This window comes from Eulemur rufifrons, chromosome 18, assembly GCF_041146395.1.
Source record: "Eulemur rufifrons isolate Redbay chromosome 18, OSU_ERuf_1, whole genome shotgun sequence".
NCBI lineage: Eukaryota > Metazoa > Chordata > Mammalia > Primates > Lemuridae > Eulemur > Eulemur rufifrons.
The window spans coordinates 70,573,947-70,601,550 of record NC_091000.1 but is presented as its reverse complement, the minus strand read 5'-3'; the positions used below and the strand labels follow the sequence as shown (position 1 = coordinate 70,601,550).

Sequence of the window (27,604 nt, the reverse complement as noted above, 5' to 3'; positions counted from 1 at the left end):
GTTCTATACTCTTGGAATATATGTGAATTTGATATAAATAAACTAGTTGCTGGCTTAAAATCAAGACAGAATTATTAAGTTCAAAGACAAACATGAGAAACACATGTCAATGAAAATAAAACAATTTCAATAAAAGGTGTCAACACTGACAAACTGCGAATAAAAGGGGCTAACTTTCTTGCAGCCAATGCCATCCCTTGGAAACTTAGCTTAAAGTGAGAAAGACTGCCCAAATTCTTAAAAACTCTCATTTTAAAAAACTAAAGAAAAATCCATATGAATTAGTATATAATTATACCTACAATAAAAGTATTAGTAATAATTTAAGCAAACTAAACTACATACATTTCATTTATTCTTTCCTTCCTTCCCAAAAGAAAGAAACTGAATTTCTAATAGTACTGATTGAATTTTTCCTGACGTTAATTTTTATGTTGTTGTTGTTGTTTTTTTTTTTTTTTTTTTACCAGTTCTACAGTACTAAAGTCCTGGACAACTGTGAAGCCCTCGTCTGGGCAGAAGACTCGCTTGTGGAACCAGAACCTCGTCTCTCCCAGCTCTGTATCCCAGCCTGGTTCAACACCACATTTTACACAACCAGTGACGAATGAATGTCAAGCTGACCTGAATTAGCAGGACCTTTTCCTAAAATAGCAAACATCGACATCATGTGGATAAAGAATGTTTCTGGAAAAATGAGGATTGTTATAAAGGAATATATTTTAGGGAAGTTTTAACACCATAAAGTCCTGAAGGAAGATCTCATAAAGAAGTGACCATTTATGTCAAGGCCAACTTTATTCAAAAAGAGCAAACTTCAATAATAAGTTAATATATTTCTGGAAAAAATTCATGGTTATAAAGGAATATTAAGTAAAACAATTTTTGTTTTACAATTTTTAATACCATAAGTCTCAAGGGAGGATTTCCCAAACTACTCCTTAGAGAAAAAAAATTACATTACCACATTATACTAAGCCTAACACATGAAAGAGATCTTAGTATTTCCCAAACCTTAGCAAGTATCTCTTTTACTGATACAATGATATATTACTATGTCCCTAAGGGCGCTGTTCCTACAAGTCACCTTTTTAAAGTTACTGAAGTAATCTTGGTTTGTTGTATAGGTATCTTAGTTTGATGACAACTTCTCCAGTGCAAATAACATCCCTGAGTAGAAAATACCATTCAGAAAATAGCTTCAATAAATTTGAGTTGAATTAAAAAAATATCCATTTTAACAAAGTTGGTGACCTGGTTCTCAAAGATAAAAATAAGGCAAAATCTCAAGGCAAGTAGTAATAACAGTAATAATAACAGAAGAAAATATTTTTAAATGCTGTTAAATTCAGAAATTTAGAATGAAATCCAAGTACTCAAAGTCTTCCACCAAGGAAAGCCGACACCAAATTAAAGCTTCATTCTAGAAAATACTTTCTTATTAAGGATTCTCCAGGTTTTGGAGCAGATATTTACATAAAGACTCAAGAAGTTCTCCTCATGAGACTACATTAAGCTAGAAGCACAAAAGTAACTTCCTATCACAGACCTGCATTCATAGAATCTTTAGATATCTGATGTGTTTTCTTAATTTTTTCAGTTATTTTTAACTTTACTTCAAGATGAAATCATATGTTACATTTCAAAAGGAGATTCCTATTGGTATTATTGCATCATATCAAATATTAACTGTATAAGTGAACGAGAATAACTTATTTTTAAGGCACTAATTGGTACAATAAGGATTAATTCACCTGATGAGTTTCTTCTAAATCGGTAGGATAAGTAACTAGAGCCTCGGATGTCAGAAAAAGGACATAAAGAAAGGTGGACAGATCCAAAACTTTCAATATATCAGTTTTTCCTGGGCCTATAATTTTCACAAAATTTCTCAGATAGATATACTCTTAAATATCCAGCTACCTTAAATTCTTTTTGGAAAAAGGCAAGGTATAAACAAATAAATGACACCCCAGTATCTGCTATTCTAATAGCCAAGGTTATTTGCATAACACTGACAGACACCTGACAATGGCTTTTCCAGGTTTTTGGTCAATGTCAATCCTGGCTACTGCCTCAGTGCTTTCCTGTCTTTGATGATGCTTTTTAGACACTGGTCTTTTTTATGGTAGCAAATTTTATCTCTTAAGAAGTATATTGCCTTGTTTTCAAATTATGACTTCTCATAAATAAAATGTAAACACAAACAGAATATTCATTTCAGTATTTCTATTCCCCTTAATATCCATTCAGCAGGAATTTAATAATCACTATTGTTTAGAAATAAATACTAAAATGCAACTAACAGCCTTGTCCGGTAAAAGTTCTTGGTCCCAAGAACTACATTAAGGCTTGTTATAAAGTCCATAAATAGTTTGTGGTAGCAGGACAAAACTTACGGTTCAGAACATTCTCCAGTTTTTGCGTCATGGATCCTTCTACTTTTTCCGTTCCATCCGCTTCTAGTTTTTGATGGATGGCTAGAAAAAAACATCTGGTCAAAATGCAGGCCATTTTAATGGGTGGGGATATATTACATCAAAATGACATTTTTAAACAGCTTTAAAAAATGGTCACATTATTTTCTCTGCTGGAAAGGAGCACAAATATGCCATACTTTGCAATGTACCCAGCAGACACCAGCCTAAGTTATTCACAGTTTAACACTATTAAAATAGTCCATAATGCACATACTCAATCATCTGAACCTCAAGAGTGAGTGGTAAAGACAGTTGAATTAAAAAAGAAAAGCAATACTCAAGGTGTTCTAGGTCTTATTACTATAGGTTGAGCATCCCCAAGCCAAAAATCCAAAACATGAAACGCTCCAGGTCCCAAGCATTTCAGATAAGGGACACTAAACCTGTACTGTCTTTGATAGTTGGCCACAGGAAGTCATTCTTATTCTTCAGTTTCACCATCTGGAAAATAGGAATACTACTATTTGGAGTTTACCAACCTCAAAACATTTCATTTCAGCCTTAAAATATAACACAGAAAAATACATATTATTCATATTCTATTAAGATAAGTTATTTCTCTGGGGATTCCCAAGGAATACCTAGCAACATCTACCAATACATTAACTGTGGATGTACAAACTGCATTGGAGTTTTTTGCTGTTAGTGATTTATGTCTGCCTGAATCTGATAAAGATTACGAGGAAATCATTTAGTAATTTATATCTAAAAACGGTTTTACCTACTGAAGAGAAGAGGTTTTAAACAGAGCAAATCGGGCTTATCTAGGTGAAGAACTAAGAAAAATTCCAAAACAAAATGGTCAAATACAATTTCAAATTCAAAAGTGTAATATAAAAAATAAAAAAATAGCAAGGCAAACATTAATTGAGCAATGAACATATAAGCTAAGCCTCTTATATATATACACACACACACACACACACACATATATATATATATGTGTGTGTGTATACATATGTCATCTTTTAAAGAAGCCAGTGATGTAGCTTCCAATATTATTTCTAGTTTACAGACGGGAAAACCATGGCTCCATGAAATTAAAACAAGTTGTCCAAGCTCACAAAGCCAAAGTCAAAGTGTGCATTTGAGCAGTCTGATCCCAGTACATAAAACCTCATCCCACACTCCCCATATAGTAAGGGCAAGCAACTTCCACTGTCTAAGCTTCTGTTTTCACATCTGTAGAATGAGAATAATACACTTATTATGCCAACTGGGAAATGCATTCAGTTGAAAACAAAAGAGGCTTCTCCTTCCCAAAATAAAAGCTGCTAAAACATCCAGGATTTTTAACTTTTCATATAACTTGTTTTAGCAAAAACCCAAATGCACGATGTTTAACTCTATGGCCTTCACAACTAGTACACTGGAATGAACATCACCCTTATGTATTAGCTATTGTCTAACATTCAAATAGTGAGTTAGAACAATTTCTTAAAAGGAACTATGGGTTCTGCTTAACCCACCAGTCACAGGTGGCAGATTTATGCTAAAACAAACAAACAAACAAAAAGACGTGTATTTCTTTTACTCAAAACTATGTAGTTCAATGTATTTCCCTCGACTCTTTGGTCAAAAAACTCTGAGACAAATTCACTGCTCAAATGTACTATGAACACATTCTCAGTGCCTAATAACATCTATTTTTCTGCTCCTTTTAATTAGTTTTTAATTCTGAGCTTATTGTTTTTCATCCTTTATTTTATAAAGCTACCTCAAATTTTGTTTGAAATTATAAAATAAACAGACTGCTCCTCTGTGAGGAAACACATTCATAGAAAGAAAAAGAAATATATTTGGAAAAAAAATCAGCCACTATATTTTTAATTGTCTTGGCTGATTCAGAGTGAAGAGAAAGTAATTTCTTTAATATCTCAAATTTAGATTATGGGGTAACAATGACATAAAATGTTTCCACATATGAAAACTTACACTTAAGTTCAACTTGTTAAATGGAAAAGAACTTCCTGGCCTCTCTTTAAGAAAGGGGACAGACTAGGCCTAAGTATTAAAAAGCTAAACTAGAAAGACTTGCCTGTTGTGTATAAGCAAACCTGCTCACATTCTTTATTTACATGCTGCTGTGACTCTGTGACAATCCTGGTTACAAAGGAACACCTGGCACGCCAGCAGTTTTACTGCGTGGGCTGTGTGTGGTTCGTCCAGGCACTGCCTCCTGCAGTAGCCCTGCCTCAAATGTTACTTGCTAAGTCAAAGTCAGCGTTAAAGGAAGTCATGTAGCCATGTTTACTGATGCTGACAAAACCCATCACTGATCAGCAGGTCAAGATGAGGTGACCCTGGTCCCGCGGCTCAGTTTACAGTCCTTTCTGCTGACAAGGCAACTCCTTCCCACCCATCTCCACCACAGCAGAGCCACTGTCAAGCTGTCAGCCGAGCATGAGGACCCAGAGACACTGGGATCTGATAAAGGCAATCCTATTTTCCAGGAAATTAAACCAAATAACCCTATGTCTGGTTCACTTGACCTTTTATTTTCTCTGAAAACATTTTTAAGTAGAACAACTCAATAAGCAACTTGGTACATGATCACAAGTTTGTTACTGTTTCTAATCTATTAAAACTTAAATATGTGAAGCAGTTGAACATCGTAAGTTTTTGTACGGGAAACAAAAAAGTATATATAAAAGTACTATTCAAAGAAAAATCAGGGTTATAGAAAGATTGCCTATAATTATTTGATTCTTTTATTTTACTCTCCAATAAAATGTGGAAGTCAAATTTGCAATTTCAATAAAAGAATCATATTACCTGCCCATACATTTATATAAATGCTATTATTAAGGCATTAAGAAATGATGTGTATGCACAGGCAGGATCCAGGATCCATGTACAAACTGATGCACAGGCTCTAACCACTGTATGTTACCGCTGGCCTGCGTGAGATAGGAATATTCAAACCAGATCAGGGATTGGCAAACTATTTCTATAAAGAGCCAGACAATAAATATTTTAGGCTTTGTAGCCAGATACACCCTCTATCACATATTCTTTTTCCTCTTCTTTCTTTTAAACAACGCTTAAAAACAAAGCCATGGGCGGTATAAAGATGGGCCTAGTTTGGTTTACATGCCATCTCTGGCGATTATGCTTACTGAAGTAGGAGATTAAGAAGCATTAGGGTAAGATGAATAAATAACTTAAATTTATAAAGAGCCTTTCAAACATTTAGTTTCTACTTTTTATTCTACCAAACTTTTGTCAGAGTAGATAAATCATATATTTGAATGGGTTAAGTAATCTGTGATTCCTTTCTTTCTCTAGTTATAATGAAGAAAACCAATAAATAATAAAATAATTGCAACTATTTAGAAGACTAACAGGTAAAAACAATTCTCACTGAGATAATCATCCTAGATAACATTATCTTCATACATCAACAGTCACTAAACCAAATGTGTCAAAAAATCAACCACGGCTCACGCGGCGCAGAATGGCAGCAGTAACAGGAACACGGGTGGGAGCACAGGCAGAACAGGGAGCCACACGTGTGGCTTCCTCTGCTTTGGCCTTTCTCCTCCAGAGCACCATAAAGAATGTGCGTTTGCACAGTGTGGGCCCACAGCTGTTCTGGAAAGGAGCAAGTGATAATGTCAGACTTGCCACTAAAAACAAGTGGCTGCACAGGTTACTGAGTACGCAAGCTCCAGGGCCCCCGGGGAAGTGGTCGCTGGCACACGGGAGGTGGCCAGAAGGCACCGAGGAGCGCAGGAAGGCCTTTACCACCCCGGGAGCTCCACAGACGCCGCCGCCTGGAGGACTGGCACCCGCAGCGGCAGAGAGCCCACGGCGCCTCACCACGTCAAGGGAGTGGACGGGGATGACAGAGCGATGGCCATGGAAAAGTGCAGTGTGGTGCTGGAATATTCCTGCAGGATATATTAATAGTAAAGGAAAAAACCATACTAAACACACCGAGGGTAACACTGGCAGCTAAAAAAAGTTAAGCCAGGCACACTTCTCCCTAAGTTCTAGCTAAAATACTTATGAGTACACACAGGAAAAATCAAAACTGACAATGGCATAAAAACTTAAAGAAAAACAAAGGCTACTAAGAGCACACTGGACAGACAGGGCATGAGCAGCGCACTCAGTCAAAGAGAAGAACACAGATGATGTGGAGCAGAGCGGAGAAAGCCTCTGACTTACACGCATGCCCACCTGCGCCTAGCTCTGTAACACGGATGGCACAGACCAGAACATCGTCACGTCTTTCCATAACCACTTCAGCACTATCGTTCTACTCCCCCGCATTTCTCACCTCCAACAACTCCTTTCCTTTGACAACCATTTAGAGACCACTTTCCCCACAGGCAGCATGCAGCAAACAGAAGGAAACTGGCGACAGGCAGACTCCTGCTGGGCACTGCACCAGCCCACGGAAAGCAGAGAGGGGACCCACAGGCCGCGGAAGGGAAGGAGGGACACTTTTACACGAGACCATTCAGAGACAAGCTATAAATGACATCTGAAATAACAAAAGAGAAGTTTTAAGAACTGAAGATATAAGTCTATAGATTCCAAAGAATTCCAGTATATCACACAAAGGTGTCTTTCCATTTTTGTTGTTGTTTTTGCTTATTCAAGGCTAAACAGATACATCTTTTAAGCATTTAGCTAGACAGAAAAACAAGCAATTTATCTACAACTAATAAAAAATTATGTTGGTCAGGATTTTGTCTCTGCAACACTAAAAGTCACTGGATCAATGTCTTCATAAAATTATTCTCTTACAGCCAAGTGTCTGTTCATGTATGAAGGCAAGAGACATTTCCAGACACACAAAGGCTCAAAAGATAGAGCACAAAAAATATACCACAATGTTCAGAATAAAAAATTCAATGACATGCTTGAAGTTCTGACTCGGGGGGATGGGCGGGACATGGGCAATATATATAACCTGAACTTTTGTACCCTCATAATAAGCTGAAATAAAAAAAAAAATAATAAATAAATAAATAAAATTCAATGATAGGAAAGAGGAAACATAAAGGGACTGGTAATAAACAGTAAAGCAAATTAAATAAATGTCAAAGCAAATAATATACATATTTATCAGATAACTGTGGTAAATATTTTATAAAATTAAATGCAAGAGACAAAAATAAACCTAAAAACAGAATACTGAAATGGAAAAGAAAAGGCAAAACAAACTGTGTCTATAATTTCATATTAAATTAAGACTAAGAAAAGGGAAAGCATGGGAAACAAAGATGTGCTAAACTGTTACCATATATAAGAGAAGTTAAAAGACAACCTATAACAATTTTAAAACATTTCTCTCGAATCTGCAAACAACATGGCCTATGTAGCAAAGAGGGAAAAATGAAGAACAAAAAGTAAACCAAAGAGAAAGAAAATAGGACAAAAATTTCATTATGATAAATGTAAACAGCTTAAATTTTTCTATTAAAGGGTAAAGGCATCAGAATGGTATTTAAATAATAAAAATCCTGCCACATGTTGCTTATAAGACACATGCCAAAAACAAAATTTCTAAATGGTTACAAAATATATTATGAATAATATATTAAGCAAATGTAGTAAAAATAAGGGTATAAAATGTTACCATTATGTTATTGTGCAGTAAAGAATTTAATCTTGCCCCCAAAAAGGTGTGGCCTTTCCCCTCAGCTCCTGGGAGGTAACTCTCTAAACTCTAGGAATGCTCTGCCTGATAAAAGTGTCTTGTTTACCTGGGGCCTTGAGCCACATCAGAGAGTCTAACAATGTCATTTGTGGTGAGGACTCTGGTTGCTCAGTGTCAGCCTGAACCCCGACGGGCTGGAGCCTGCGGTGGGACAAGGGGCTGCTGAGCATCTCTGTGTGATGAAGCCCCAGGAAAGACTGCATCTGGACACCTGGGCTTGGGTGGCTTCCTTGGATGGCAGTCTTCCATGTGTGTTGTCACAAATTGTGACCAGAAAGGTCAGTGCTGTCCACGATTCCACTGGCCGACAACTGGAAGCTCCATGCCTGGAATTTTCCTGACCCCTGCTCCATGCCTCTCTTCCTTTGGCTGACTGTCATCTGTGTATTCTTCCTGTAATAACCCATAACTGTGAGTATAACAGCGTTCACTGAGTTCTAGCAAATTACTAAACCTGAGGGTGATCTTGGGGACTGCCAAGAACTTTAGTTACTATTATTATGTTATAATATGATATTAACGAAATCCAAGCCATCAAAAGTTACCAAGTAAACATGTTTTACATACAAAGAAAAACTGACAAAATCAAAATTAAAGAGGGAGATTTGTCTATCATGTTTATTACAAATAAACTAGAATTAAATAATGTAATTAATCAGGTATTGCTAAAATATCAAACAGTGTACCCTGAAGGGAACATGCCAATCTCCTTTTTTTTTAATCTTTGGCACATTTACAAAAAATTGATAAATATTAAGAAACATTTTTTGTTCACAATACTATAAGACTAGAGACTAACTTTAAAAACAAAAATTTACTAGAAACTACTAGGTTAAGGAGGAAAATTAAAATTACAAATTTTAAAAACACAAAAAGGGTATCACTAAAGAATCAATGTTTTAAAAAAGGAAGTAGTACACATTAAACAGATAATGAAAGGGCCTATAACATTAATTTTAAATGATTTAAAAATTACAATGCAATGGCTAAAAAAATATGAAAATCTTGATGAAATAGAGAATTTCAGGGGAAAACCAAACCAAAATAAATAAAACACAAAAAGTAGAGGTTTTAAAAGTACACATATATATCAACGGCTGGTGCCCACACCTTAAGCCACATATACATTACGGTGTCTCTACAGGAGGGACAACCAGACACTAATGCACTCCCCGCATGATAAAATAGGAAGCACACAGCACTTACTTGTGGCCAAAAATGTTGAAACTGAATCTTATCTAATGTCCAATTAGATAAGTCCTAGCACACTGGAGAGAAAAATAAGTTAAATGACACTGTGAGGAAGTGATCAATCAAATCCAGAGTATGGGATATCTTATAGGACAAATAACCTTGTTTCTTCAACCAATCAATGGCATGAAAAAACAAAACCAGGTAGGGAAGGTGAGGGGATTCTTATAGCTTAAAAGAGGCTTAAGAGATTTAAAAATCAAATTAAATGCCTGAATTTTATTTGGATCTTGATTTAGACAAATATATATATGTATGTGTATATATATATACATATATATATAAAAAGAAAGTTTGGGGATAATTGGAGAAAACTGAATATGAACTAGGAATTAGATGATATTGAAGAATTATTGCTAATTTTGTTAGCTATGATAATGGTATTATGATTAGGTACATAAATGTCTTTACTTGAGGGATTCATACTAAGGTACATAGGAGAGAAATGTCATGTGGCTGAGATTTGCTTTAAAATATATCAGCAAAACACAAATAAACCAACTTCAAAAAATACTGATAAAACAAGTATGAAAAAAATATAGTAAGTGTTAAACCTAGGTGATAGGTATATAGGAGTTCATTATATTAATACTATCATCTCTATTTTAGTATGTTTGATTAAAATGAGCTATTTTATGTAACAGCTCTTTTAAATTTCAAACATGCAATTTCTAATCTACATAGCCCATTGAGAGTACATACACGAACACATACAAATACATTCATATGATTCTGTATAACATTAACACTGCAACCTGACCAGAAAAGCATTTTTAAAAACTATAGATTAATTTCATTTAAGACTATAGTTGGAAAAAGTTATAAAAACCTACTAACAAATCAAATGCTATAGTAAACTAACATAATTACCCAGATGAACAGGTTTTCTCCAAAGAATAAAACAGGTTTCTAACGTACACAATTCTATATACAATATAATCCCAATTTTATAATATGTACTCATATAAGCTAAGAAAAAAAATCAAAACAAAGAAAAACATCAAAATGTTAATGTGATTATCTCTACAATGGAAGTAGTTCTTGCTAATTATTTATCTGTTTAATATTTTCTATAATGTCCATTTCTTTTACATCAAAAAACAGAAAAACTAGATATATGTGCATGTGTCTAAAGTTTTAAAATTTACTACCATAACAATTTCTATATGTCATACAGTCATTCACTTATTAGTAGTTGGTGAGCATTATCTTTGTTAAACTTTAAGTTGCCAACACACTTTTAGAGCAAATGTCTAATAAATGAGACTATAAAATTTAATGTACCAAATAACATGCTTCTACAGTGAATGTCTAATAAATAAGACTACATAAATTTAATAATTACCAAATAAAACTTCTTGAAATCTGCCAACAGTAAAGCCATTTATAGAAGCAAAAAGCATAAATAAATACAAATATACATGTATATGTAAATATGTTTTTTAAAAAGAGCGGAGAGAAAAGTCAAATCCATCTTTTTGCTATGCGAAATCACTTTAATTATAATAATTTATGAGAATCATTTGTGTAGCTACTAGGCATATGAATAACCACCGTTACTTGAATTATACTAAACTCTATTCACATATGCTCATATTTCTCTTCCTGACATGGTTAAGATTAATATTGGTAACTCAGAACAGCAGTAAGCACAAACAAAGAAAGGCACACCATCAAGAAACATTGGTATATGGCATTTACCAAAGATGAGGACCTGGCTTCTCTGTTCCCTCCTAGGCATTGACATTTTACCCCTTCAAAAACCTAACCTCTACCTGCAAAGAAAGAGCTGTATTTAATGTGTCAGAAGTCAATTAAGCATATTTGGTACATGAGGACAGGGGTTTTAAAAACAATAAAAGGATTTCTGTACTTTAAGAATACAAATTAATTTTTTATTTTATTTTTTTTTTTTTTTGAGACAGAATCTCACTCTGTTGCCCAGGCTAGAGTGAGTGCCGTGGCGTCAGCCTAGCTCACAGCAACCTCAAACTCCTGAGCTCAAGCGATCCTCCTGTCTCAGCCTCCCGAGTAGCTGGGACTACAGGCATGCACCACCATGCCCGGCTAATTTTTTCTATATATATTTTTAGCTGTCCATATAATTTCTTTCTATTTTTAGTAGAGATGGGGTCTCGCTCTTGCTCAGGCTGGTCTTGAACTCCTGAGCTCAAACGATCCGCCCACCTCGGCCTCCCAGAGTGCTAGGATTACAGGCGTGAGCCACCGCGCCCGGCCCAAATTAATTTTTTAAATTTGTCTTTCTGAATTGAAGAAGGTGCATCCTCTTAACATATAGAGTTATAGATACTTAGCTATATAGGTACATAGTTATAGTATCTTAGCTTAAAAAGAATTGGGTTAACTTTTATTAATATGTTTTGCTTTTTACTAGATAAATAATAATTAAACTTTTATTAATTAAAGGTGGTTTAAAAAAAAGCCTACTGACACCTTTCACTGAAATGTCTAAAGCTATGACATTTGCACTTGATACAACTTCCCTCCCATATAAACAGGATGGCACAGCAGGGCGACAGCTACCTGTGTGTATGTGTGTATGTGTGTATGTGTGGGGCTTCTGGGGTAAGAGCTGAGAAGAATGATACCTTGTCATTAGTCCTTTCCAAACTGAATACACAATGGGCCACATTTACAGAATTAGTCACATATGTAAGATATTGATGGCTACAAAAGAATTTTTAAAAATTCTAGAATTTTACCCAGTGAGATTTAATTTCTTATCAACCCTGGAGATTGGACATCACAGAAGGGTAATGTAGTCTCCCATTTCACACATGCAAGATGGGTCAGTGAAAGCCTCAGAGATAAATTTTTAAAGTACCAAGCCTTCAAAGAGATGCCAGCCTAGTCTGCAACAAATATTTATGGCACATTTTAGATCTCTACTTAATAAATACAGAACGAATGTCACACCCTGTAAACACCCTGCAAGTGCGTGTCGGGTTTCCACTGTGGACGGGCGGGCAGATGGCTCTGAGGATCGCCTTACCTGAAAGGGCATCCTGTGCTTCAAAGAATGTACTGAGACCCCCCTTCACATATGCCAGACTGCCTTCGCTCTTCTTGTTAGCCTGTCTCTTGAGGTTGGTGACTGCCATCTTGAGCTGTTCAAAACTGAAATGAAATAAAGAAACCAAAGGTTTGAGACACCTAACATGCAAGAAAAGAAATAATTCATTAGGTGTAAAATACCAGGAATGCTAAAACCTGTGCTAAGAAGCATACAGATTAATACGATACAAAACCAGATCAAAACAAAAAGCTTTCAAATTCTTATCTAGATCCAAGCCTTTTATTCATTATGAATGTTTAAATTACAACAGCTGCAAAAGAATTTTATAGCCCTCAAATGGTAATTCTAAATATGTTAGACCCTTAAGAAGTAAATGTATATGCAGATATTTTTACAACCTATAATATATATGATTTTCCAGATAAAGAGTTTTAAATATCCTCTACATCTGATAAGAAGACATAGATTGTCAAGTGATGGGCAATATTCCAAAGGTAGAACTCCTCTGTATACTCACTTAAGTATTTTGAAACATTGAGCATAACATGATATTCATCACATCAATACCCAGTCCTCTGTCCTTAACAATAAAATTACATAAAACCTGTGGGTCAATTCACAATTTAAATAACTAAGAAGACTACAATACATTATCTCTATACCTCAAGCAGAGAAACAAAGAAAAGTAGGCCTCTGTATTTCAGAAGTTTTATTTCCATGTGAGCTAAGAAAAACTGGCTATCAAACTTTAAATATATTCTCAAGTACCCTGATATAGCCCTACACAAAAAAACAGAGATCAAATCTAACTTATAAGAATACGAAAAGCACATCTGTAATGTAAAACTGGAACCATCTTCTACAATAAAAAAATTCATTTCAGACATTTCCTTTAAAGATTTTTATCAAGCCAAATTTCCTCTATATGATAATACTAAAATATTAGCTTTTCCTTATATTTTCTAATAATGGTTTTCATCCTAATGTGTGAATGAAAAAAATTATATTAAGGTATATTTTAACAAGTTGATTAACAAGAATTTAAATTTAAGCGATAAACCATTCATTTATCCAAACTTTTTTTCACTGATTATAATTGTTTTAAGTCAATCTTGCAAGTAAGTTACAAATCTGCTCTCATAAAGTGGGTAAAATGTAATTAGTAGACAAAAAGATCGATTTCTTTTACATATACAACCTTGTCTACTTTTTGGTTAATTTTAAGCCAGGTCTTCATATAATAACAAAGTCATCCTCCTTTATTCTATGGTCAGGGAAAGCAGTGTGTTCCACAGTCTACACCAGAACTGAAAACTTTTCTGCTATTTGAATAGGAGGAGATCATAGCTGAACACATCAGTTTATGTGCCCAGCTACAACTCCACAGTCTCCATGAGTTGCACGCATAATGAAACATACAGAAATGTAAAATGACAATAAGAAATAAGAGACAATCTCATTTTACAGACAAAGAAATAGATACCCTGAGATGTTCACAGACTCACCAAAAGTCAAAGGTTCATGGGCCTAAGACCATGTTACTGTAATGCAGAGCCAGATCTAAACTCAAGTTGAGGTATGATCCTATCATCGCATGTGAGTGAAACCCTTCCTGGCTGACGGTGGGCAGCCACTCACCTGGTGGTGGAGTGGTTCTCTATGAGGTACCAGGCAGCTGAGAAATTCTCACTTGTGAAATCAGCACTCAGCCCATGGAACAGCATTTCTAAGTCCTTCTGGGGAAACTTGCTTCTGATGGGAAAAAAGGTTTAAAATACATTTCAACTATTACTACTATAAAAATGTAACAGACATTACTGAGTACTTAGAGTAATAAACATGAATACAAATCATTATAATTATTTATAACACATTATCAAGAATATGTTTATATACATGTACGAAATACATCTCTTATATCATGGTTGATTTTTTATCATGTAAACTTTGATTTTATATATAAAAGATAGCAAATTAGTTGAAATACAGAAATTATATCAGTAAAAGAACATAAGATTTAAAGAGGGTTTAAAACATCAGGCTGAGTTGAATTTCATGAAATCTATCAAAATATAAAATCACTGCCCACCCAATAGATAAAAATAAAAATTTGGATACAGTAAAATTTAAAAACATTAAATCACTTTGCTAAAATGTTTTTTGTTAAAGACCTCTATGGAGGTTGTTTTAAGAAATACAATGTCTAAGAAAGTTATCAGAGCACTAAGAAAACTAGATCTAACTACACAGCACTCATATTTACACGTCCATGTCTAGAATATTTTAAGAAAAGCTTGTGATAACAACAGGCTATACATTATCTGCAACTCCCTTATCTCACCCACATTTTTCAGATCAACTCTTTTATGTATCCATTCAAATATTAATGAAGTATATGTAATAGTACAGGTCAGGCTCCATGCTGGACGGCAGACATGCCTGGGTGCTGAAACACAGCAGCTGGCCCTGCCCACGCAGGGCTCACAACCCGGCAGCCCTGGCTGCTGTCCTACCCCATCTGCAGGGTAAAGCCCACACATCTCCAGGAGCTGAATCTGCCTGTCTCTTGGGGTTCCCTTCTGCTACCCTAGGCCTCAAACCCGAAGCTTCGACAAGCTCAGACAATACTTTCCTGTACACACCAGGTTGGTTTTTACTTTGTTCCTCTGGTTTGCTGTCTCCGCTAAGATGTGTCCCCCATCTCAAAACCCTGGACAAGCTCAACTTATAAGGTATAAACAGGACATGATATCATCTGACAGCCCAGTATTTCTTAGCATTTTTTAATGGGGGAATTACCCCTACTGCAGAAGAAAATGTGGGCAGGTCCAGTGACTTTTCTACTTACTCTTATCCGGAAGAGTCTTGCTTTCCCATTATCACAAACAGTCTCAATTAAGAAATTAGGCAGCTTAGTCCAAGATTAACACTCAATCTTCACCCAGAGGTAATACCTTTCCTTCCCTCTCCTCAGCTAAGATCAATAGTTGATAGGCTGCTCACTGTGGGGAAATGGACAGGTCTGTATCTTTCCTCTGCTGGTCACTGTCTCAGACAGCAGCTGCTAAGGGCAGGATGGATAGAGAGGTAAGAAAGGAATGTCCTTTTGGGCCTGCGCCTGGTGCTGTCACAGGTGGGCTATGTCCCTGCCTACCAGATATTAAAGCTGACTTGAGTCTGGTGCGCATTTTCACGGGTTCCATGAAGGCTGCTCAGAGAACTCCTCCAACCATGGATCTGGGATGCATTCACTTCCTGCTGCCGCTCCTCAGCCTCGAGGTGTCCCCAATCTTACTGCACAGACTCCCGGGTGGAGCCTCTCCACCTGCAGGTGACCCGTCCTCTTAGCTGCAACTTCCAGGGGCCCGGAGGGCCTGGAGCCCATTCTCTCCAGCAAGGTGCTCATCTGGTCACAGGAAACACCCCTCTCCATGAAGGAGCTCTGTGTCTCACAGCTGCAGGGAACATTCGCACCTGGGGCCCCCACAGAGGTCCCACTCGCCAGGCCCAAGTGGAGACAGTGACACATTTTCCATCCTCCCCTCTCAGGTGCAGCCCTGCTCTCCCCAAGGATTCTCCACACAAATCCTCCTCACCTCTATGCGTATCCTCTCCCTTCACGCTCACTGAAAGGACAAGGGATGCAAGCAGCAAAGCCAGCTTTGAAGGATTTCCTTTGTAAATCCTGCACAGTGAGACACCGCTCTACTCAGGAATCAAGTGCTACTGCCTGAGCACCGCAGTCAAGGGAGCGAGAGGGTCCCACTTTGCAAAAGATTTATACGATCTGAAGAGAAACCAGAGTATAAGAGAGGGTCCCACTTTGCACTGGCCTTCTTCACTATGACGTGTTCTTTTTTTAATGGCAGGGGGAGGGGGAAACCCTTGATTAGAATTGTGACAACGGAAAAGAGATGAAATTTTAGGAGGGTTAGTATCACCTCTGCTTAGTACCTCTGAGACTGACTCAATCTTGCTTCTTTTCTCGCCACCTTCAGAAGTTAAAAAAGCCCCGGCCCGAATCTCCTGGGCAGGTGTGTGTGGCATGCATTATCTTGCTGGTCATTTTCACCAGCCAGCAGTGTCTGAGGGGGAGGTGGTGAATGCTGCTGAAGTTTTAGAAGTTTATTTTGGTTTGGATTCTTCATGTTGGTTCTGATACTTAGTAAGAAAATCCTGTCACCTTGGAAAGTTTTTCTCATTTTATTTATTTGTACACCACGCCTCTAAGTTAGAACTTTTGGGGAATACAATGACTTAGTGGAGATTTAGGCTAAGCCATGATGTGCTCAGCCCAGCTAAGTAACCCAGAAACCCTTCCTTCTGACACGCCGCGGGCTGCCTTCTGCAGTCCCACTCTCACTGGTGGGCAGTGCTTTTCTGCAGCATTCTATGAGGGACCCCGTGGCTGGCTGGAAGGAACGACATGACAAATCAATAAGGCCTGTCATCGGTGTGCACAAGTACATGGTCGCTGTGGACCATGTTTTTGTCAACCCTGCTTCTACAGCTCTGATCATGCCACTGCACTCCAGCCTGGACAACACAGCAAGATTCTGTCCCTTAAAAAAAAGAAGAAAAAGAAAGAAAAAAAGAAAAATCCTCATCTAAAAAAGATCAATTCCAAGCTCACATATTAAGGACACAGCTTAGAAAAAAGATGCACCAAGTGACTCTGAGATGTCAGGAGCTTCTGTGTCCCCCACGCCTGCCCTGTGGAGTTTTGTTCCAATTGTGCATCTCCTGCCCGTAATGGAGGCAGAGGGTGCAGAGGGGTTGCTGGCATTAGGAGTTGACAACGCTAAGAAGGAATCTGTGACACAATGATAGCAAGTAAAGCAAAGACGTATAAAATACAGACACAAAACTCAAAAATACAATGCCATGGCAAAATGGTTAAGACTACACAGTTCCCAGAGGTCTGACGACTAAATTATGCTCAACATATTTAGCTAAAATTTAAAAAAACGGGATGTACATGGCACATATAAAAAAGAGTTACACCCTTAACGGTTTAAATGCTCAAACTGGAAAGAGATAAACCTGCAGCTATCCAGAACTTTCCATTCTGTACTCAATATTTAAAATTCACCTGATTCTTAAACTTTAGTAACATTTATGATGTACTAAATTGTTATTTTTACAAATATAAATAGATCTCAGTTATAGCAAAAGACAAAGGTCTGATGTCTAGTGAGGGCTCTAGGAAAAGAACTGTTAAGAAACTGTCCTAGCCCCGGAGGAGTCCCTCCCTGTCTCCCGCACCCTCAGAGGGACAGGGGTGGGCCTGGCCACAGTCACCAGCAGCGGAGCGCAGTTCCTGCTACAAAGAGAAGCCCACGGGCACAGTGAGGCCCGCGCAGGCTCAGCACCCTACCTCTTCCAACACGGACATACCATGCCTCTGGCAGGGCAAGGGTGGAAGAAAGGGGGGTGGCAGATCCTGAAACTGAGCTTTGGCTTTAGAGTGAGTGGTGAGGAGGCCATGCGCTCTGCAGAGAGCCCCATGCTGAGATCTGAAGCATCAGGCTGGTATTTCATCTTCCATACATGAAGCTCCTTCAGGCACCTAAATGAGCCAGGCAGAATTTGGAAGTACTGTATCTCTTGGTCAAAACACTATCTCCTAGTCCCCAAACCCTCATACTCACCCCTAAGACTGGGTTTATTATTCAGTTATTTCTTACTAAAAACATTAAAACTCTTCACCAATCTTAACTAATTGGAAGAAACTAATTGAGACATACACTAGGAATCAGATTCGTAAGACAGGTATTATTTTCAAAATGGCAAAATTCTAACACAGGGATGTCAAATAATTTTCCCCAATTACACAATCAAGTCCAGCACTAACCCAGCACAGAGACACAGAGCCCATTTTTAGCCCAGCCACCACTCTGGGCCCTCGCTGCCGAGAGTCCCACACAGCCCCGTTCGCCCCTTCACGAGGGAGGGGCCCTCCCAAGCCAGCCACACCTGTCATACCGCCCTTGCTCTTAGCTGGGGGACTTGCTTTGACTGGTGATGTCTGAGGAAATATCTGCTGGAGCATTTCTGGGAGAGGTCTCCATACTTTTAAGAAAAAGAAATAAGAAGAGAGAGCATCTTTCTGCCACTGAACACCAGGAATTGCTAAGTTTTATGCTAAGGGCAGCAGAACAGCAAACCCAGGCTTCTCACATCTTGGTGACATGACTGAGTCACTGACTCAACCAACCTTCGAGTCTACCATCTCTGGATATTGTATATTATGAAAAAAATGTCTATTTTGTTTAAGCCAAATGAATTTTCATTTTCTGTTACTTGCAGCTGAAGGCATCCCAATTGAATATTCTATCCCAAAATAGATGCCTAAATATACTGATCTTTTAGTGCAAACACCTCAAAAATGTGAAATAGATGATCTGGAAAAAACAAATAACAATGCCAAGTGTCAGTGCAGCTCCGTGGGAGCACAGCTGCAAAAGCCCAGACGACTCACCTCCGTGTTGAGCGCGGAGGCAGGAGCTGGAAGGAGAAGTTCAGTCTGGGTCCAATGTCGAAGTTTGCTCAGTCTGTCTGTACAATGTGGGGGAAGTTATTTAACTTCTCTCAGACCTCACTACTCATGAGGATAATGGGATAATAATATCCTCCTCTTAGGAATGTTTTGAGGATCAAAGTAGATAATGCTTGTGGAAGGCTCAGCAGTCTCTGACATACAGTAAATGCTCAAAAATGTTACTTGCTGTTGCTTCTTTACACTTAGATAATTCTTGATTTCTTACAGGCTATTTTCCTAAGTATCACTTTATTTGAGTCTCATAACAACGAGTTACATATTCCCATATTACAGGTAAAGAAGTAGCCTCAGAGAGGTTACATATAAACACTTAGACAAGATTTGAACCTGATGCATCTATTACCAAATAAAGAACCAGAGAATCTTAACTATGAAATAAAATCACAACTACAACTCTATAAAGACAAAAATGTAGGTGGAATTGATTTATCATGAAGAAAATGCTAATGATCTTCACATCAGTAATAGGAAAGGAAGCAGCTCTACGTCACCATAGCTAACGAAGCACTAATAGTTAAGACTTAAATGTTAGTTCAGAGTAACTGGATTTTCTAACCTTCCAAGAGAAGTGATGGCTCAAACACATCAGTAAAAGCAAGATATACACTCTAAGCAATCCAAACCAAGTCTGCACACTTTAACTCCACTAGCACGGACTTAGAGACTAAAAGTGACATGTACTTTACTGTGTAAACCCACGAAATATTGTCATCAAGGAACCAAAACACTAATTGTAGTCACTGACAACTCCCGCTACCCCTAAAAAAATACACTTTCCATTAGGTGGCAGTGTAAGGTCAGATTTAAACCTTCTAAAAAGGGCTAGCCCCAAGCCACAGGAAGACCCAGGCCTGTAGTTTGAGTGGAGAGACACAAAACTAACAGGAATGGTCTTAACACCTCAGCACTTGCTTTCCAGTATGAGAACAGTTTGCAACAATGACCCATGCAGCACGCAAATCAACGGGAATCATTCCGAGAACATTCTCACCACCCCACGTACAGAGAGGGGTTGCAGTTACTCTATTTGCATCGACGGGAACACATTTCCTTGATTTGGCAGATAGAAGACAGAAGCGGGGACACCAATACAGTGAAAGTGGGTGTTGGGAGTTCTTTTGAGTGTGTTCATGCTGTACTCATTTCTTTTGGCTTTAAACTTTTAGCAACACTGTTTACAGTGTTGTATTAAATATTATAAGTTTGTTTTTGGTTGTTTCTTTTTTGTTCTATTTGACACACTTTCTGGACTTAGGCACTATCGCAGCCCACTTATCTATTTTTACAATAATTCTAAAGGAGGCTGGGCCCAGTGGCTCACGTCTGTAATCCCAGTACTTTGGAGACCGAAACAGAAGGATCATTTGGAGCCAGACGTTCAAGACCAGCCTGTGCATCAAAGCGAGACCCCACCTCTACAAAAATTTAAAAAAACAGCCAGGCGTGGTGGCGTGTGCCTGTAGTCCCATCCACTCGGGAGGCTGAAGCAGGAGGGTAACTTGTGCCCAGGAATTCGAGGCTGCAGTGAGCTATGATCGTGCCACTGCACTCCAGACTGGATGACAGAGCAAAATGCTGTCTCTTTAAAAAAAAAAAAAAAAAAAAAAAGCAAAAAAAAAAAAGCCCCTTTTCCCTTTTCTAAATGTAGTGGGAAAACAGCTACCTTTTTTTGTTGGAAAGCCAAACTGATTAGATGACAATTGCATTGCTCATAAAACCCACGTAGGAATAAAACAGATTATTAGTGGTGCATCAATGGACTACTTAGGCAGCCATTCCCAAGTAGTAATTCACCAAAAAAGTTGCAGATCATCTATAAAAACGAGGCAAAGTTCCATTCTTCTGCCCCTGCTCCAATATACGTACTGCCCCCAAAACATTACCTAGAAATATGTTGTTAAGCAATTGAGTATTAATTTCAAGAAACAAAATCTAGTGAAGCTTTCACTTAGTATGTTTTACCTTCTTTTTTGCTTTAAATAGTTTGTCTCCATTATAATTTAAGTCATGCAAAGAATACATACATTTGTGACAATCATCATGACTCAGAAATATAGACCTTTTACAAGCAAATGCTAGTCTCAATTCAAAGTGAAGTTATTTTTCTGAGTAATTATAACATTTTTACAAGTATCATAGCACCACATGTGCAAAAACATCAGTTAAAAATTTAGGATATGAAGGATTTTAACAGTGAAAAGGCAACCCATAAATGCCAGTTGTTAAACTTGTGGGCTGAAAAATGACAGTATGCCAGCTGGGTCCACCAATAAAATATTTATTAAACTCTGACTCACACCAAAGAGCAAGAAGGAAACTATATTGTGTTACTCTCACTTGCTTTTTCATATTCAGCTGCACTGGCCACAACACTACAGGGCCCCTCACTGTTCCAGTTTGTACACTGGACTGTTAGCTGCAGAGAATTTCCATGAACATTCACACTGCAAACACCAGAAGCTGATTCATCTTCCAAACGTGGCCTCGCCACTGTAGTCTCATAATCCATTAGGACCAGAGCATTTTATGACATGCACTCATAATTCTTCAAACTTTCTTAATATCTTTCAACAAACAAATAATATTAAACCCAATTATCCTTCTCTAATGACATTTTTAAAAAAATAGATCCTCTCTATAGACTTTTAATTATAAAAGAAATCCCCAAAGGACATTAATAAACAGAAATAAAAGACAGACACTAAGGATTCTAATCTGAATACAACACCATTCTCTAAGGAGACCAAAGCATTTATCTAAAAAATATTAAGTGAGTCAGAGAAATAAAACCCACACCAATATGTTACAATCTGCTTTTCCTTTCCCTTTTTCTTTCTCTAAAATAAGATTTCTCTGAGGTCAAAGAATTCAATAAGATAAATGCAGCTTTCATGACAGTATCTTAAAAAAAAAAAAAAAAAGAAAGAAACCTGGAAAAGCACTTTTCTAGCCAAAAACATTTCTCTTCTCTTGGGTTCTAAACCTCTTCCTACCTTCATCATTCATTTTCTTGCTTTCCAGTATCTCTATCTTCTCTTTCTTTTGACAGGAAAAATTGGAAAAGACTTTTAAATGGACAAAAAGATGACTGGATGTCCTCTCTCTGTCCACAGGGCCCTCCCCGTGCTCCCTGATGCTGCAGGAGCCGTGCCTTTCTCGTCGATGCCCGCCCTGCCTCTGTGCCGGTGACACAGCAGCCAGCCTCTGGAGGGCCGGTGCTGCTGCCAGGCTTGCTGTTCGCAGAAACGCACGGCAGGTGCGGATGCGCCTGACCCCCACGCAGCAGAAGTGGCGGCTTTCCACCTTCCAGCACTCACTGCCTATTATGTCCCTGCCCTGGACTTTCCTTTGAACTGGTTTTATACTGTATTTGTTCTCCCACTATTTAATGAGTTAACTAAAAGCTCTGAAATCTATTCATTTTATATTTGTAGGAGAATCATGAATTTCCCTTTTTCAAAAATTATCCTTTAACATTTTACATTATCCCATGTGTGAGCAAATAGTTCTGAAACAGCTGGAAAGAAAAATTTAATTTTATTCCCATGTAAGTACTTCTTGAATAAATGTATTATTTTTAATTTTTAATATAATTAATTATCCTGTACCCTTAAGTCATTAAAAAAAACTTTTCCTAAGTGGCAGAGCAATGAATAGTAGATATACAAGAAGAGCAAAGAATCCTAATAAAAATGATGAACTTTTATCAGATATTTGCCATGTTCCAAGTGGTTACCTATATGCACTCACTGAACCCTCACAACCCTAAGAAATGGGTGCTCCATTTTACACCTGAGGAAACCGAGGCAAGGAGTAGTTAAGTAACTCACTCAAAGTCGCGGGGCTAGTTAAGTGGTGGAGCCCAGCCTCTGACTGAGAGAGGGTGGCTCCAGATCGAACTAACTACCTCTCAGAGAGAAAAAAAGAAAATTTTAAGAACACTCAACACGTTTAGCACCATTACTCCTCGCTGCTGTTACCAACGTTACCAACGGATGATCGTGAAACACATACTGCCCTTAGACAGCTCAAGCCACACCTCCGTGGGGGTGGCAGCAACAGGGGGAAAAATGAAGACAGTCAAAGGCTGGACGGACAGGAGCAGGCAGAGAAAACAAGGGGGGTGGGTTATATGCCAGAATAAAAGTTGAGGAAATCAATTTTACGATAACAAATATCAGAATGAACCCTAACTTTGATCATTTCGTCTACAAAATGTCTCATACAAAACGCACACAGTACCCCCACGCTCCTTCTGCTCGTGTACAGAACTGGCTCCTGGCTCTTGGCAGAACAGTCCAAGGCGCCCTCCCGCCCCACACTTCTGTGACAGCCTTAGAAAGCAGCTCAGGAGCACTGCAGCAGGCTGAAAGGGTTTCCTGTCACTGCAAAGCCTATTCATGATTGAACTGTGCTCTGATAAATACCTAGCTATTACCATTCTTCTCTGGACTTTCTTGGTCTTTAAACCCTTAATTTATAAGGCACCCAAATCCTTAAAACAGCTCTAGAGTGATTCATAGTGCCAAAGCGCTTCAAAGATGTTACCTAGGACAGTCCAAGCTCACTAAAAGCTGCTAAGCCCCAGGACTTTTTCAACACACGATACCTTCTCAAGACAAATGGGCTACCTCTCTCTCAGCCACCAGTAAACTGCAGTAGGTGGAAAAGAAACTCGCTAATTGAATTACTAATGATCTTCAAGCACAAGCTTGAAGATCATACATATAAAGATTAGTGGAGAATTTTCTCCATTTGTAGAAAAGCCTAAAATAAAACTATGATTAAAATATTAGTTGAATTAATTTATCGCCCTCACTCAGTCAGTGTTTATGGAGCAGCACTCAGTATATAACTCCATAAGCAGAATCAATCACTAAGGCCAGAAAATAAATTATAGGCATAATTAATATGTTAGATAAATAGTTTAAGTATGAAGGTACTAATTGTAAAAGTTACTGAAACACTATACTAAGGATTAAAAAACCAAAACTCCAGATTTGGATATAAGATATCATTTACCTGGCATCAATTTCAATGATTAAAGCTAAACATTTCTGGACTAAGTAAGGATTATGGGCAGGAGTTATAAACAAAATTAAAGACCAGATTGAACCTAATTATTCTAAAAATATTTCTAGAAAAATCAAGCAATATATTATAAATTCTATAAGCAATATATTATAAATTCTATTTTGACTTCATGTACCACCTAAATATTAATACTGCTAACTCCATGTAACATATTAATGCTCAAATCGTTAAAAGTATTAGTTATTAATATTTCAAGACTTTTTTTTTTCCACAAAATGCAAACTCAAAAAACTAAAGAGGTTAAGCAGCTTTTACCAAAAGTTTTAACTGATCGCGACATTCACCTACAGCAAAGCTGATTGACCAGGCTTCAGAAATAACACCCTCTCCAAACAATTGAGGTGTCTTCAGTTGTACTTCCTAGGGTGTTTCTGTATTTTGAGTCCCTTTACTGTACACACATAAAACTTTTTGGCAACTGAAAAATAAAACTGAAAGCAAGACAGTACTTACTTTTCAATCTCAATGCCAAGAGGATTAGCAGGACGCAGGGACAAGGGCGGAATTCCTTTATTCCTGTCAGTACGCATATCGTAGTAATTCATCTCATCAACCCACACAGCAGACTGGTCCAAAATGCCTGCAAACAAGGAGGAGCACAGCCTCAGTGAGACAAGCAGCCCTCAGCCACCTGCTCGGTCTTGCCCTTTCGCTTTGCTTCCTAAAGACCTAACACAAAATGCCTGTGAGCTGATTTTACAGCTTAGAATTTCTTTTTAATGACTAGTGGCTTAATTGTTAAAACACCAAGAATCTATAAAAAAAGGTAAAATAACACCAACTGGCTTATGATTTCACTGTATGTTATTCAATAAAGAAGACAAATTAAGCCTTTGAGAAAATGTTCTGCTAAAACAAATGTACTTTACAAATAATAAATAATAACAATTACATATACATGGGTAAATATAATTGATTAAATTGGTAAAACAAATTTAGAAAGTTAGCATATAAGATACAATGATATGACCTATAACATCTGTTTATTTAAGAGAGTATTACAAAATTGTGTAAACTTTTGGCCGGGAAATACCTAAGCACAAAACATTCAAGTTAAACATTAGTTCACTGGAAGTCGTCTTGTTTATGATTACTGCTGAAAAATCATTTTGCGTACATGATTTTATATTTAATAATTTGAGTTTCTTCTTCTGGGTTCCATATGCTACCGAAGATATTACAGTACAGATGAAAACCAAATATTTTTTAAACGGTTCTTGGAAATTCTTAAGAAATATCTTTCATTTTCTTTTCCTCCACAAACATTCACATATTTTCATGAACAGTTATACAAAATAACATACCCCTTGCTATTTCTTATTCTTTTTACTATTACTAATGCTAGAAATGTCCTAGACATTAGAAATAGCAGGTTTTTTCCATATTATGCTGAAATCAATTTGGTAAGTTAAATAAAGTACTCAACAATTAAATCAGTCAAATACCTTTCAAGGAATGCATGGCTTGAGTAATGGAAATGACTAGGTAATTCAGGGAAAACTGACTGAGTGTGGACCAAAAGAACAAGACGATCTCTAAAAATAGCATCTTCCTTTAGGTGACTGAGCTCTTCATCGTTCAACTCAGCACAGCACTTACCAGCTACCACCTCCAGGACCCTGGCCGCTACAGAACAGGGGCCAAGTGCCAGGGAGCACCGAGGACGTGTGCCCACCTCTGAGGGGGAGCTTGGGAAGGCTTCCTGGAAGGAGGTTAACTGAATACCAGGCAACTTGCAGCTGCACAATCCTCTGTGAACCCACTAATTCTCGCAGCACCCACGGTTCTGCCAGCATGTGACAGGGGGCTCTGTCAAAAGCAATGCTCAAGTCCAGACACTTTGAGTTCACTTCAAAAAATCTTCACTGAGCCTACTATGTGCTAGGTCCTGGGCTGGGTGTTTTAGAATAAAATTATTATATTCACAGAAGTTTTCTTTACCTGCTGTATAAACATATTATAAGAAGATATAAATGTTATCAAAATGTTTCATTTCCTCCACAAAACTGTACAACTTCCTGCTTTCATTTCACAGTTCAGTTTTTGAAAATATTAAATAAAAAAGAATAAAAATGAAAATATTATATTTATATATGTACATATGTAAGCATATACATATACAAAATTCCACTTTGAATTTTCCCTTAAATTCCTTAAATTTTTATTTATTGAAAAAAATTCTAGGAATTTGTAGAGAATAATGCTGTAGAAAGGCTCTATGCTCTGAGATTAAAAAAAAAACAATTTGCAAAATTATTTACTTTTTTATGCAAAGAGAAGTACTGCCTGGGTTTAATTATGCCCATGATAGTCCTACCTTACAAGTACTGACCACATGCAAGACATTACAGGACCACAAAGATGAATCTGACCATTGCTTTTATTTTAGTAGGGGAGACAGGCGAGCACAGAAATAGGTATAGGAAAATAATGAGAAATCATTAATTTATTGTGTAAAGGACTATGCTAAGCACTTTTTGTTCTAACTCATCCAGTATTATGAAGTAGGCAATGTTCTTATTCCACTTTCATCCCCAAACAAACGAGGCAGCAAAGCCACACAGCTGGTCGCGATGAGAGCCCAGGTTAGCCCCTCAGACCAAGTTTCTAACGCTGCAGACACAAGGAGGTAAGTGCACAAAACAGGAAAACACAAAGCACCATGGGGTTCAGGGAAGACTGATTATTACTGTGTTGGGGGCTAAAAGCAGATCTAAGCCAGGCAACATCTCACCCGAGCCTCGAAGGATGGAGAAAAGAAAGGAAAAGGGAACATTATTTAGATAATATTATTGCTAAATTGGCCAAATTAAAAGGATATTTCACCTCAAATCTTAATTGTATAACAGTTTAAAAGCAATGCCATTATAGTCTAGATCAAGGAACCAAAATTGGTATATCAAAATGCTACATGAACAGATTTTAAGAACTTAGAAAGACAGTCCTCTTATGATCATCAGCCTTAGGTCTTCCTGACTGTGAGCTCAACAAACTGCCTTTTCAACAGTAATACAAGTATTAACTGACGTCCCACTCCTGTCGAAATAAACACAAACTGAATCTAAGTTGAGATAAGAGAGTAGGTAAATTTCATATGAATCTACCAGTTGTACATTTTAAAAGAAACTCATTTTTACTTTCTTCTTTAGAATAAAGTCATGAAAGGATTTACCTATTTTTTCAGGTTTGAGTAGCTTGAAAGAGACCGTTGAGGTTCCTTTGCCACCTGACTTGGTTGTGACGATAATGTCTCCTTTGTCATTTTTAGCTTGTCCCACTCGACACACTATTTTACTCGCAGACATCCATTCTGCCGTCAGGAGGCAATTATGTCCACAAATCGTCAAGCCTGAAAATGAAAGCATGCACACAACAAAGTTCAAAGGTAAGAACAATAATAAGACCATAAATGTGTGTATTATACTAATAATCCAGAATAACATTTCCTTGTTCAATAGTTGTATTATTAAATAGACCCAATATTATTTGTAAATATACTGTCTTTA

General features: G+C 37.5%; 1 protein-coding gene across 2 annotated transcripts in view; it reads right to left on the bottom strand.

Moving 5' to 3' along the window:
• EXOC2 (exocyst complex component 2) overlaps positions 1 to 27,604 on the bottom strand; it is a 197,584-nt gene that overhangs the window by 121,241 nt on the left and 48,739 nt on the right. For both annotated transcript variants that reach the window (XM_069493556.1, XM_069493557.1), the window contains exons 3-7: positions 27,271 to 27,447; positions 24,552 to 24,678; positions 14,081 to 14,194; positions 12,419 to 12,543; positions 2,400 to 2,480 (exon numbers count right to left, since the gene is read on the bottom strand). In XM_069493556.1, coding sequence (XP_069349657.1) covers positions 2,400 to 2,480; positions 12,419 to 12,543; positions 14,081 to 14,194; positions 24,552 to 24,678; positions 27,271 to 27,447 — 624 coding nt within the window. The remainder of the gene's footprint in view (positions 1 to 2,399; positions 2,481 to 12,418; positions 12,544 to 14,080; positions 14,195 to 24,551; positions 24,679 to 27,270; positions 27,448 to 27,604) is intronic.